The sequence below is a fragment of the Ambystoma mexicanum genome, chromosome 3q (genome assembly GCF_040938575.1).
Source record: "Ambystoma mexicanum isolate Mex_15411 chromosome 3q, UKY_AmexF1_1, whole genome shotgun sequence".
NCBI classification, from domain to species: domain Eukaryota; kingdom Metazoa; phylum Chordata; class Amphibia; order Caudata; family Ambystomatidae; genus Ambystoma; species Ambystoma mexicanum.
In genome coordinates this window covers 1,126,783,814-1,126,797,958 of record NC_090926.1, presented here as the reverse complement: position 1 = coordinate 1,126,797,958, position 14,145 = coordinate 1,126,783,814, and the positions used below count along the sequence as shown (strand labels likewise).

The 14,145-nt window shown below is 46.1% G+C and overlaps 1 protein-coding gene across 1 annotated transcript in view; it reads left to right on the top strand.

The window, feature by feature from the left end:
* The window catches only part of PGLYRP2 (peptidoglycan recognition protein 2), a 91,923-nt gene that overhangs the window by 16,545 nt on the left and 61,233 nt on the right, over positions 1-14,145 (top strand). The window contains exon 4 of the mRNA XM_069603918.1: positions 986-1,280. Within this exon, the coding sequence (XP_069460019.1) occupies positions 986-1,280 (295 nt within the window). The remainder of the gene's footprint in view (positions 1-985; positions 1,281-14,145) is intronic.

The following is a 14,145-nucleotide window of genomic DNA, read 5'->3' as shown; positions in this document are numbered from 1 at the left end:
CACTCTGTGCCACGTCCGGCATATCTCCTACAATGCAGTCATATTGTCCATGCAATCCTGCTCACTTGCTTCTGTGAAGTCCCAGTCTCTCCATTCTACGCTTCTGTCCCAGTCAGTCTCTTCATACCTGCTACTCTGCATTCCCAGCCTGTTCTTGCTTATTTACTATACTGCACTCATAGACAGCCCCTGCATACCTACTACTCTGTCCACCCATTCAGACCCCATGAGCCTGCTGCTCTCCAGTGTCCGTCCACCTCTGCATAGTTTCCAATTAGTTATTTCTCTATTGTCTAGTTCAATGTATGCTATCTACCAGGCTGCGGTTACTTTCCCTCCCTGCTAGCCAGCTGTTCTTGCTTCTCAGCAGTCCTGGTCAGTGCCTGAAAATCTGCTACTCTGTAGTGCCACTGAGTCCTTCCTTACCTGCCACCCCTTAATAACGGTCAGTTCCCACTTACCAGCTGTACTGGCTGCTCACTATTCCCATTCAGTCCCTGCTACCCGGCTTACAAGTTATTCTGCAATCCGAGTGAGTATCTGCAAACATGCATACACCATCTCAACTCCCCTGCAACCCTTGTTAGTCTCATCAGCACTGCTTACACTTAAGCTATCTGTAAGTCTACTTAGGTCAGGTGCATTTATACTAATCTGCAATGCTACTCCGTTCCAGTGTACCCATCTGCAATCAGTCAGCTCTGCATCTACCACTCTGCAGTCCTAGTTAGTTTCTGCATATACTGCTCACATGCAACCTTTGCCATCTTGTTAAGGGAAGATTATTCTGCAGAGAGCGATCGATGGTTGAATGGACATGGAGCACAGACTTCCCTTTTACACAACAAATGATATCTCTATACCCTTCCTTAGTGGAGTGGTGTATGTGTATAATTGTTAAACCTTTTGTTTCTTGCACCAGTATGGATGCACCAATAACGAAAAAGACTTTTGAATATCCATACGGCAATATTTCTCTCTGCAGCTTTGTTGCAGGAGCCGATGGGTACCTGTATGAGGGCCGTGGCTGGACATGGCAGGGAGCCCATACTAAGGGCTACAACTCCAAGGGCTACGGCGTCAGTTTCATCGGGGACTACACCTCACAGCTTCCACCGGATCATGCCTTAACACTAGTGAAGGACAACTTCCTACAGTGCGCAGTGAGTGGCGGATATCTGATCCCGGGATACACCATCCATGGACACCGCCAGATGGGGCAGACAACGTGCCCAGGGGATGCTCTCTTCAGCAAGATCCAAACCTGGAGTGGTTTCAAGGTCAGTCCACCTGCTTACGGTTGAATAATATCTTGTTGACTATTCTTTTTTTATAGTGAATTTGATGAATAGCTGTAGAACCTTCTATGATTCTGACACAGCTTTTTGCAGTTTCTTGTAGCCATTGTCTTTCAAAGGCTGGGCCAGCCTAGAGTAGATGGACAGCCCTTAACTCCAGCAAGGAACTTCACAGGATCATTGTAGAATTCAAGGCCCCTCTCTGCTTCCCCCTCCCCCACTCCCAGGCACTCTTTAATGCCCTGTCAGATCACTGCTACATCGCTATAGAAAGAAACCACACCATTGCCACCAAATTAACACCTATCGCCCCTCTCTTGTCTCCTCCTTCTCCTGACTCTTTGCCCCTCCCCCCGCAGATCCCTTCTTCTCCTTCTTAGCCATCTCCCATACAGAATTCCTGAAGCTACTTCCCATTAGCTGCCCTTCTTGATCTCCTGAAGACCCTTGTCTCCCCCCGCCCCACCCTCCTAAAGAACATACTCTCCTCAGGCAGAGTTTCAAGTTCGATAATTAACCATTCACTGACATCAGGCATATTCCCTGCTGCTTTGTACACCTCTGACATCAAATCCTTACTCAAAATGCCCTCCCATGACCGCCTCCTTCCATTCAACTACTGGCCAATCTCAAACAGTTTCATGGCCAAACTCTTGGACCACACGTCATTCGCCCAGTACTGCCTCTTCACAGAATCCAATTGCCTACTCGACCCTGGCCAATCCAGATTCAGGCCCCTCAGAGGAACTGAAACACCCCTCCTCTCTATCTGGGATGACATGAAAAGAATGGCAGGCTCAGGAGGATGTGCTGGACTAATCTTCCTTGACCTTTCAACAACCTTTAACACTATCAGCCACAACATCCTCATGGACAGACACTACTCTCTAGGCATCAGGGACAATGCTTGAAGATGGATCTCCTCTTTCCTTGCAAAGCGTTCAAAACTCACCCTCCTTCCACCCTTCTCTTGTCCCCAGCCCTGTCTCCAATGTGGTCCTACAGGTGGCTTCTCCCCACCTCCTCTTCAACCTCTACTCAAGCTCCCTCCCCGAGCTCATCCACTCACATGACCTAACCTGCTACAACTATGCCGATGACACACAAATATATATATTTTTTAAGATACCCAAAAACCCAGCCTCGCCCTATCCTGACCGTGCTTCCTACCTTACAGAAATTACCCCATCAGATGACTGCTAACCACCTCCTCCTTCATCCTGGTAAAACTGAAATCCTGATCTGTGGTAAGACCTCACTCTTCGCTCAACCCACCCCCTGGCCATGCTCCCTAGACTGCCTGCCCCGCAGCATCCAGCTAAGTAAAGAAACTGGGATGCACCTTGGATCTAACTCTCTCTCACCACATGAAAGCCATATCTAGATCATGTCACGTTCACCTCTGCATCTTCAGACAAATCATTGTCCCCTATCTCTCCTACTGTAAGGAAGGCATGGTATTAAAGCAAGACAGACACAAGTGATGACAGTTCAAGGGTGTTTATTAAACTGCAAAAATGGGTGAGATAAACACCTACTGTAAACCTAAATCTGAGGTGGTCCAGGATGTTATGGATGTTATGGCCGGGGTCTCCCTTCCCCACGTTTGAAGCACGGGACAAGGCGGGACTCTTGAGCATATCAGATTTCTGGGCTTCTCTAGCCAGAGTTTACAGTTCATTTTCAAATATCAGGGCCTTCTGTGCCCAAGTCTCCATTCTCTTGCTTCAGAGGGCCTGATATATCACAAACAACAAACAAAAGTTCCTTCTATTAATCTTCACGTCGGGTGATTACTCTTCACCTGAGGATCCCCCTTACAATGTTAGCCTCCCTCAATTGGGCTCAGACCAACCACTCACTGTGGACATCCCTCAGTCGGGTTCACGTTTGTCACCACAATGCAGTTCAATTAGCTTTTCAATCACATCATCATCATCTTGTAATATTCAGGAATCTTAATGTCTTTTTAAACAATCCTCTCGGTTACCTTCTCCACTTTACTAAGGTCCCCCTCGTTCGAGCTCAGACCTTCCTACACCTGCCTCCAAAAGCACTCGCCAATTCACACAGACCTCTGAAGGGTGGTTACGTCTTACTGGGTCACTGTGTTTCTATGGCAAGTGCAGGTTTCACGCTATCACAATTATCACAGCGTTCCCCTCAGTAACACAGTTCACTTCACTTTCACAACATGTCAAAAACTTACAACTATATAAGGGGTTTAGTTTGACCCTTGTAAGACCACTTTGATATCTCACGCCGGCCTCCCCTGGGGCCTCTTGGTTTCTGTAGTTTTTCTCAATTCAATATCCTCCTTGTTCAGGAGTGGGGCATTCGTTAAAGTCTTTCGAATGAGGGCTCACGTGGCACCACTCTAATCCTAATACCTTTGTTGTTCACAAAAGACCTTTGCCGATTATCTTCTTTTCTTTACGCAAATGTTGCCACTGCAACTTTGAGCTTAACACAGTCCGTCCAATATCAGTTTCTTCCGACTCACCGGCTGTGCTGAACTCGTTGGCTTTTCTTCCACTGGTGTCAAGGACGGTACCACAGCGGCAAGCTCTTTTCCCCACCCTGGCTATCAGTGCGGGAGGGCCATGTGTACCTTTGACATCTGTCACAACAATCGCCAGCTGCAATTCCCGTTCTTACTGTTCTTTTATTGAAGGCTTTGTGGCTCTGGGTTGAAAAGGGAAAGGGCAGCTCCCTCCTTGTCGTCCTTTCGGTTTCCACTGCCGTTTGAATTGCCGTCCCGGGACAGTTGCTTCCTCATGCATTCGGCCCTGCTCAAAGTGTGCCCTCATGCTCCACCTTTTATCCCTGTGGGGAAGGGAAAGGGCCGTCGGTGTGTGTAGTTATCGGCAATTGACTGACTCTGCCTGACCCTTGTATTGGGACATGTCAGGTAAACGGCTCTGGTGTTAGTCTGTTGTCTTTCACGGTGTGAGAAAGTGTTTGTGTAGAAAAGGAGCTGGGGTAGAATTTCTAAATATCCTCCCGGGTAGGATGGGGAAAAGGTGTCACAGGGAAGGGGATACCGCGTCTCACTCTTTGGCGTTCCACTTCCACTCCCTGAAGAACCCCACCCAGGTGATCCTTCCGCACTGGTCCACCCCCAGGAACTGAATCCAATAGCGATAGCCGTGTCCTCACCACCTGGATGACCGATCCCCGGGGACTAGCACGTGAGACAACTTCAGGTTTCTCACACTACCCTCCCAAAGACACAGCAGTTTTGGCTATCATTCTCTCCCACCTAGACTACGCCAATTCCCTCTATCTGGGCACCCCTGCCTATCAGCTCTGAAAGCTCCAATGAATACAAAACTCTTCAGCTAGACTTCTCCCCACCCTCTCCCTCAGAGAGCACATTACTCCAGCCCTCTGGGTGCTCCAATGGCTTCCTATCGGCCATCGGGCCACTTTCAAGGCCATGTGCATTACCCACTGTGTCCTCCACAAGACAGGCCCTGAATTCCTCCAACACAAATGTACACGCTACCAATCCAACTGAAACCTTATATCTGGCTCTGCACTCTTCCATTTGATCCCGACTTTCAATTCCATTAGAATAGCAGACTCTCCTTTCTCCATCCAAGCTCTCACACTCTAGAATCCCTTCCACTCAGCATCAGCTGTGTAGAGGACCACCTCTCCTTGAGGAAGGCCCTCGAAACCAGTCTCTTCCCTCCTGCAACCTGACAAACCCATCCCCACTTCTCGTCTGACTGAGGCTGTGACATTATTTGCCTCCACAGGATATCTCTGGAGCAAGTTAGTGTCTAACTCAGAGCAGAACCAATGAACAGATTCACTGCCCACACCGCAAGCAAAGAACCAACTAGGGTCTCAAGGATATATATTGCATACCACTTCATTGGACTCTAGCCGCAGGCACGGCCACCCACCTGCACACATTTGCCTCCGTACACCAGTCAAAAACACAACGCACAGCATCTCTCCCATCATAATACAGCGATGTCCCATGACAAAAATTCAGTGTAGCTGGACACAAAATGAGTCTCATGCACTCTCCTGACCACCTCACAGCACCCATCCACATGCCTGATCATCATGGGTATCTAACTGGGGCCCGGCCATCCCACCCAACTTCCTTTTGGCCAAATGCACACACGCATTATAACTTTTCTGGAATTTTTCCCAAACCTTGAACTTTGGTCCCCGAGAGGTGTTCAACCTCACCCTCAAGCTCTTTGAGGCCATACCAATGAGGAAAAGGCACCCTACTCTATAAATGACAAACTACTACTACTACAATCACTTCAGTGGTAGTTAATGTTGGCTGGTAGGGGGCCCGCCAGCACAAGGTAACCTGCAAGACCATTATTAAGGGCAGCCATGCCGTGAACAGTATGGTCCACCACTCGGGTGATCATCACCATTATCACCTAAGCACAATGTCCGGGATGCTAATGGTCCTTTTTTGTAGTGCAAAATGTTTTGCGCATGGTACGCAAACATTTTACCCTACCTCCAGAAAATACTGCAAAGGGAAATTAACTCGACACAGAGGCCCTTTTCTCGTTTCATGCAGGCTGATAAGGCAATCCAAAGGCTCAAATGGGAGTGGAGGGTTGGCTTAAAGAAGGATGGAGATGTGTAGACATTTTCTAATTTGAATTATTTTTAGAAATATTGGGGGTGAGTTGTTGTGGGGATGGCAATCGCTTTCAACTAGCCCACATCCTGCGGGTGTGACCTAACATTGAAAGGTGATTCACCGTGCAAAGGCTGCCCTTAAAACGGCAATGCAGGACCCCTTCCTCACTGATGTAAATCCACTCTTAAAGTATTATCTGAAGGCCTCACTTTGGCTGATTGTTTCTAAAATAAACATTACAAATGCTCCTACTATGAGCCTACATCGGCAGGGCACACACAGCAAAAGGACAAGGACATTAAAGCAGTGCAGATTTAAGTGGAAAGTATTGTAAGTATTGTGAAATTGGCATCATGGAAGGAGACACGGACAACAGATTCAATGTATAACGAAAGCCTTTTTTAACGAAAATGTCAGGATGGACTAAGGCCTAACTTGCCCTATGCTAAGGTGGGATTTCCCTACCTAGAGAAACTAAGGAACGGCTTCCAGCTCAGGCTTACTCTTCAGCTTCTTTTCCCCAAATGTCAACACGTTCATTACAATGTTCCATTTACCTTCTTTCGGACTTGAAGCAATGAAGTTCCACACTTTATACAGGTCTGGATGCCTGTTAAGATTGATGTCCAGGCATGAGTAAGTTCATAAGTCTTTAATAAGTAGAAGATACAAGGACAGCAGGCACCCCCTTTAGAGGCAGGCTCCAACTGACCACACTGGAATGTAACGTAGAATCAAAACACTCTAAACAGAATTGCATGACATCACAATATCTCTACTCTGCTAACTCTTAGTCTAATGCATGTATGACTGATTAATGAAGTATACAAGAAAATACACCAGAACACATCTCTTCCCTTTAATTTGTGGCAGATTTAACCCAGGTAATAATCATTCAACCTGACAGGTTTGCTCCTGACCCTGTTTGCATTGAAGCTGCTGTTGTGACCGAAAGCTGTACTCACCTTCGGTTCAAACATATGTTCATCCTCTGCATGCTCAACAAGAACCTGCTCTTCTCTCGCTCCATCACCGACATCATTGTCAAACTTATTGCACTTAACCAGTTTGGCCATTGACCAACATTCTCCACCCTCCATGATGACAACATTTCCCCTGATCACAGCAATTTTCTTAGGTCCAATGAATTTACTCGCAATACATTTGGAAGAAAACCTGGGATTCTTAACATAAACCCAATCCCCCACTGACCATGGCGTCACCTTGACACCCCTTTTTGTATCAAATTTCTCTTTGTACTCATCTTGAGCCTCTCTAATGAGATCCATGAGCCTTTCCCTGTTAACATGTACACTCCTCGCTAAATCCAACCAGCCCAGACATAACTTTGTCCCGGGTTGTCTACCCTTGGGAAACGTGAAAGGTGAAATGCCGGTAACAGTGTGTGGGGTCACGCAATAGTTCCAGACCATCTCCCTGAGAACTGTCTGCCACCTTAGACCTGAAGCCATGGCTAACTGTAATCCTCCCTTTAGGAATCTGTTGGCTCTCTCAACAAGACCATTCGCTCTAGGCTGGTAAAGTGCTGTCCTGTAGTGTTTGATACCAAACCTATTAAGAAACTCCACCATCCTGTCCGAACAGAATTGTACCCCATTATCTGAAACGAGCTCTGAAGGGAATCCCTCCCTGTAAAACACCTCCTCAAAAAAATGTATCAATTGTGAAGTGGTTGCTTCTCTAATGGCTTTCCACTCAACCCATTTTGAGTGATAATCCACCAGGACGATCAAGTATTTAAAATCCTCTCCCAGTTCCTGTATGGGCCCTATTAAATCCACTGCTAATTTCCTCCATGGCTCTCTTGGGACACTGACAGGACTTAAGGGAGCCTCCTTAACAATCTTGCTCTTGTCGCTTCTCTCATATTCTTTACAACTCCTCACACACCTCTCTACCTGACTGTCAATTCCTGGCCACCAAAATGATTGTCTGATATGCCTTTTGGTACCCCCCATACCTAGATGACCTTGGTGGGCTATGTCCACTAATTTGGGCCTGATATCACAGGGAGGTACTATCTTCATTCCTTTTCTGAGCTGAGATCCATCCTCTGATATGCTCAACTCCTCTTTAATGCAATAAAAAACATCAAATTTCTTCTCAATGAGGTCTTTCCTAGGCCAACCTGTTTTGGTCCACAATTTGACTTGCCCCAGGGCCTCATCCTTAACATCAGCAGATTGCCATTCCTCCTTGCTTATGGCATTGTGTACAAGTTCGCATACTTGGGGTTAGAAATAACCACTCAGGAGCCTTGTTAGGTTTAGGTATTTTTAGTAAGTTCGTAGGAACACAGGTAAGTACATTAGGAATAATACAGGATAGGTTCATAGGATAGAAGCATCCACCGGTCCCCCCTGTGCCTAGTTCATTTTCCAACTGACACAGAAGGAACCTTGGCACTCACACCAAAACATTCAAGATGGAATTCTTTAATACAAACATTCCATACACAGGCTCACACATACTTAGGAACAGCTAATGAACTAGGATGGATGGGACATAACACATCTCCCCCCTTACATAAACATGCAATCAAATGAAGAAACAGAAGGAACAATCATTACTAACATATATATCAAAGAAAAACTTTCCTTCTAGATACCCATCCAGCAAACTGCTCCTAGCATAAAGCTATCCCCTACTAAATCTTTACAGTGGCTACAAATAGCTAACCCACTTCCAAAACAATCACCAGAACCATAACAGGCCTTTTATGGAACTCGCTACAAGGGAACCAGCCCCACAATCTCATGCACAACCATTTCCATTAACATCACAACAATAACCCTGCATCATCATTCACCAACAACAAATTGTGCTAACACAATCTACAGTGTTAAATCCCACTATCTGCCTAAAGCGTACTCATCTCCACTCCACTGTGGGTGTCCTCAAAACACCCTCTAAAGAAACCAAATGCTCGCAACTGAGCACAATACCATTTCCTCCACTCCACCACTCCAGGCACCATGCCTGAGCTACTGAATGCTCACCATTGAGCATCCCATGCTCACCATAGAGCAACCAAAACACGCACTACTATTTCCACCACTCCAGGCACCATGCGTGAGCAAATAAATGCTCACAATTGAGCATCCCATGCTCACCATAGAGCAACCAAAACTCACACTGCTCCACCACTCCAGGCGCATGCCTGAGCTAATAAATGCTCACCATTGAACATCCCATGCTCACCATAGAGCAACCAATAACCTCTACTCCACCACTCCAGGCACCATGCCTGAGCTAATAAAAGCTCACCATTGAACATCCCATGCTGACCATAGAGCAACCAATAAAAAAGTGGCAAGGAGGTTGCCCACCAGGAAGAAAGGAGGTTGCCCACCAGGAAGAAGCAAGAACCACAGAGGCATCCACTGCCCCCCCAGCCGCAAGGTAAGCATACCCTTGCCCAGTGTGACTGTGAGAGTAAGGACACCTGGAGGTGTTTTGGGGTAGCGCTGTACATCTGGTTCTGCTTTCGCCTCAGACAGCCCATGTAAAGTATGGGAGCAGGGGCCGTGTTGCTCCTACACATCGTTGGGCTAAAGAGCAGCAACTTAAATTTGGCGGAAGCTAGGGGGCCGGGGGAAACAAACTGTGGAAGTGGCTCCTGATAGAGAGTGCAATAAAGGGGCTACTATCAGTGTTATTAAATGCATTGAGAGGAGCGGCTGCAGCGTTTACAGGCAGAAGCAATACTGATGACAGTACCTGTGTGCAGTCTTAGCATGGCATGGACCCCATCGATCTAATTGCAGGACTTTGGTGACATTTCAGCTATGGATGCACCTGTGACGGTTGGCTGAGGGAGCTCCATACAGCTCAGCTCTCCGGACAATAATGGTGACGTCACTACCTGGCACTGGGTGTTGGCGATAGCTGCTGTGGCGGAGAATCCTGTGTGAACGTTCTGGTTGCGTTACTTGATATGTACTGCAATGGATGTGCCGAGTAAGGGACCTTTCAAAACGTGCTTCTACGTGCTTGAAGCATCTTCTGGGTCAGCTGGCTTTGCGCAAACCAGTTCAGCGAGGAGTTCAACTGAAGGTGTATTGGATTTGTTTTCAACGACAGTCTTCAATGATGGGTGGCGGCTTTGTAATGCACATCAATCTCACCATCGGATGCAACAATGGGTAAAAGGAGTCCGAAGAGTTTCGCATCTGTTGTTCTGTTGTAAATTACGTCCACTACGCAGCATAACTTTGGATTTAGTTACATCTGCTGGGGCTCGACAATTGGACTGTGTCGTGGCAAAGAGGAGTGTGAGCGCTTTCTTCACAAGGAGTTTCTACGACAGGTTTAGTAGCAGTGAAATGAAGCAGTCACACCTTTTGAGAAAATATACAATGTGATCCCAAGTTCTGCAAGAACATTTTTGATTTTGATGTAGTACAATGGTTGAAACGTATTGCGACAAAGTTTTCAGTAATGTTCCTGAGAAATGCGCTAATTGTCACATTCTATAGTGCATAATATCCTCGTCGCCAATGTTAAGATTGATGTCCAGGCATGAGTAAGTTCATAAGTCTTTAATAAGTAGAAGATACAAGGACAGCAGGCACCCCCTTTAGAGGCAGGCTCCAACTGACCACACTGGAATGTAACGTAGAATCAAAACACTCTAAATAGAATTGCATGACATCACAATATCTCTACTCTGCTAACTCTTAGTCTAATGCATGTATGACCGATTAATGAAGTATACAAGAAAATACACCAGAACAATGCCCTTCCCCTAGTTCAATACAGTTTCAGGGCAGCAGGTCTCAGGGTTTCCATCCCAAGATCAATATCAAAAGATGACCTAAAAATAAGTATCTTGGAGCTTTGATTTTGTATTACAACAATTCTTTACAACTCAGGGTTCCCTTCCCCAAGTCTGGTATACACCAATGGTTGTTTTCCTTCTTCCACAACAGCAAACTTCCTTGTTAGCATAGCAGGGTTCTTTGGTCTAGGCGCAGTTTTAGACCACAAGGTCCACCCATTACAGGTCACACAATCACGAACCTTGGATTCACTTTCCACAGTTCTTTATTCAACAGACAGTAGTTTTCTGGTCTTGGCAAAGATTTAGACCACATGGTCCACCCATTACAGGTCGCACAACTAGGAACTTCCAGGTCTCCTTGAGTAGTTCAACATTCAATCAAACAAGTAGTTTCTCCAATGGAGCTCCACAACTTTAATGTATAAGTGGTTTCTCAATCTTGACAGAGCCTTTCATTCAACTTAGTTTCTTAATTGCTTTCAGTACATAGTTCAGTATTTAGCAAGTGTGTTCTTCTCTTTCATTCAGTATCCAATATATGTAGGTTCTGCTTATTTCACTCAGCCGAGTACTCAATAAATGCAGTTTAACTTATTTCATTCAGTTCAATAAGTGCAGCTTTGTATGTTTCATTCAATTCGATAATCAATAAATGTAACTCTGCTTCTCTCATTCAATTCTGTATTCAGTAAAGGCAACTTTGCATGTTTCGTTTGATTCAGTATTGATTAAAGGCAACTTTACTTGTTGCCGTGGACCGCTATTCCATTTACAGTCTCTTGAGCGCCCAGGTTATTGCAGTGTCCTCGACACTTAACCGGACCTGGCAGCTATGCTCCTGTTAACAGCTTCTCCCTGATCAGGAAAGCCTGTTGGCCGGGTGCTTCGCTCAGCTCTCTCCGGGTCCCATGCGCAGCTCTGCTTCTGCTTCTCGGCAGCACCTGCTGTCCTCCTTCCCTTCTGTAGGACCTCCGCCCTGCACAATTACACCAGCAGGACTCTCAGGGTTTGGGTTGGCTTTTCTGTGTCTCTGCTTTGCTTGCTCCCGCACGGCTCCTTCTGCTTACACTTTCTATTTCCCTGCTTCTCTGTTGGGATTCAGCCTTCCAGCTTTTATACACCTGTGGTCCCTCAATGGGCTGCAGATGTATACCAATAACCACTACTGCCCGGCCATGTTCACATGGACATGCCTTACGTTAATGCTTCTTCCTTCTCTCATTACCAGATTGGGGAAAGTATGTACTATTACTAACTCTTAGTTGTTTCTTCCTCGTCTCAGTACTGTTAGGTACCCCGAGAGGGGAATAAAGGGGACCTACCATATAATGGCCTAAAAAAGTTGAAAACGGGACAGGCTGATTATCATCAAGACAAAGGGGATACTGTGTTTTGGCTCAAGGTACCTCATTCCCAGTCTATTTCTGTCTCTGTCTATCATGTCAAGGATGATAGTATCTCCTGCTGTTCTTGGTGCACAATATAACATAACCACTTCAGGTATATGGTTCCTTCCCGAAAGGAGAATGTGCAATACTGTGTCCTATCTAAGGGTATTCCACCTCCAATCCCCAAGAACCCTCTATCCAGGTGATCCTCCCTCGCTTGTCCGCCCCCAGCGTTAGGATCCAAAAGCGATGGCCTTTCCCTGGCCTCCTGCAGAGAGGATCCAGGGGGAGTAGTCGTGAGAATATCCTCAGGTTTCTCACATACCATTCCCCAATACGGGTTGGACCGTTCCGGAAACCGGGAGAGAAATTCTTTATTATATTGTTCTTGACATCTCTGGGTTTCCACTGTGGAGCAATTTAGAGTATGGTCCAAGACATCCCGCATACCCCTTAAGTTGGTTTTCTTCGGTTGAGGTATGAGGTATGAGGATTTCTTCACCACTAACATTCGCCTTAATTCTGGGGAATTGTAATTTCCTGGAAGAAAAATGTTTCAGCTCCAACAGTATTAGATCTTGAGAGATATCCTGGAAACCCATTGATCAAACTGGGGTAACTCTGTTCCTAAACCAATGGAGTTGATAAGTTAGGAATTCCGGCCACGACCAGCTGTTTCACTTTACCTAAAATAGAAATGGGTATTTCAACTTTTGAGTAGGTTACAACAAGCCCATGAACACAGCCTACTCTCTCACCTTTTTTTTCTCCATTTCTGGGGAAGTAATTCTGCTTGTAATGCATATTTCTTACTCCCACTATCTAGTTGAGCACAACAGGTTTTCCCTTCCAATATTGCAGGGATTTGATATTAGGTTTTATTTCCTGTACATAAGAATATCTCTGGTTTCTTTTCTCCCTTCTGTTTATAATGTCCTTCTTTTGGGGTGGTTTTCAAGATACCAGGTCAACTGTGTAATTCCTCGTCTAACGGTACAATGTTCTTATCTCTTTGAATTTGTATATTTCTTTATTTATATATATATAGTTAGATTGGTTAGATTCATTCCCTGGTAGTGAGTGGGAAAGGTCCCTTTCATTCAATGGACAATGTCTTACCACGTGAACTCGGACCTGGAGGGGCAGAGGTTCAGAAGGCCAGCCTAGTTTCTTGGAACAGGGTAACCTCTGGACAAGTCAGGCCAATCAGGGTAGCGATGGCGGCGGTCAAGACTAAGTCTCAAGAGGGGTGAGAGTGACTGAAAGACCTCAATGAGCACACAAAGTAAGGACACTTACAAATTACTCCAGACAGATGTTATATTAAAAATATAGACACATTTATTACAAGGCCTTTGTAACATCGACCATAGCAAAGAATAACTATAATACTAAAGTAAACTAACACATCACAATCAATACAATATATATACAAGACCGAGGGGTCTAAGGAGTTATGAGCACGTAATATGTAGACCATCTAGATGGGGAGGAAAAAAGGCAGTGCAAGTAATCATTAGTCCCAGTTCGACATCAGAAATACACCTAACTAGGAGGGAGTCCGAGCCCTACGAAGATAGGTGCCTTATGCTCAAAAGTACCTGCACGCGCTTGTGCCAATGGACAAAATAGGGTCTCTTCAAGGATCTCAGGCAGTTCAGGAAGGTGAATGAAGCGATGAAGAACAAGACCCAACTACTCATGCAAGGCTTCCACTTGTGGGCAGAGGCAGGGTGAGAGTAAGGGATAGAGTCGCTATTTCGCAACAGCGGTAGAAAAGAAACGGGCTCCTGCGCGAGGGGCCACCGGTTGGGGTATGGACTACTCACCGCTCCCCGACGCAGGCAGACTCCAGTTCAGTTCACGTTGCTGGCAGGTTCAGCTGTGATGATCAGGACGTCTCGACACTGTGTAGATTCTGTGTAGCAGGATGCATGGTCGAGGGTGTCCCAAATGCAGCGGACGTGCACAGGTTGTTACCGCAGCAGGGCAACACGGCAACCGCGTTTTCTCTGGTCCGGGCGCACT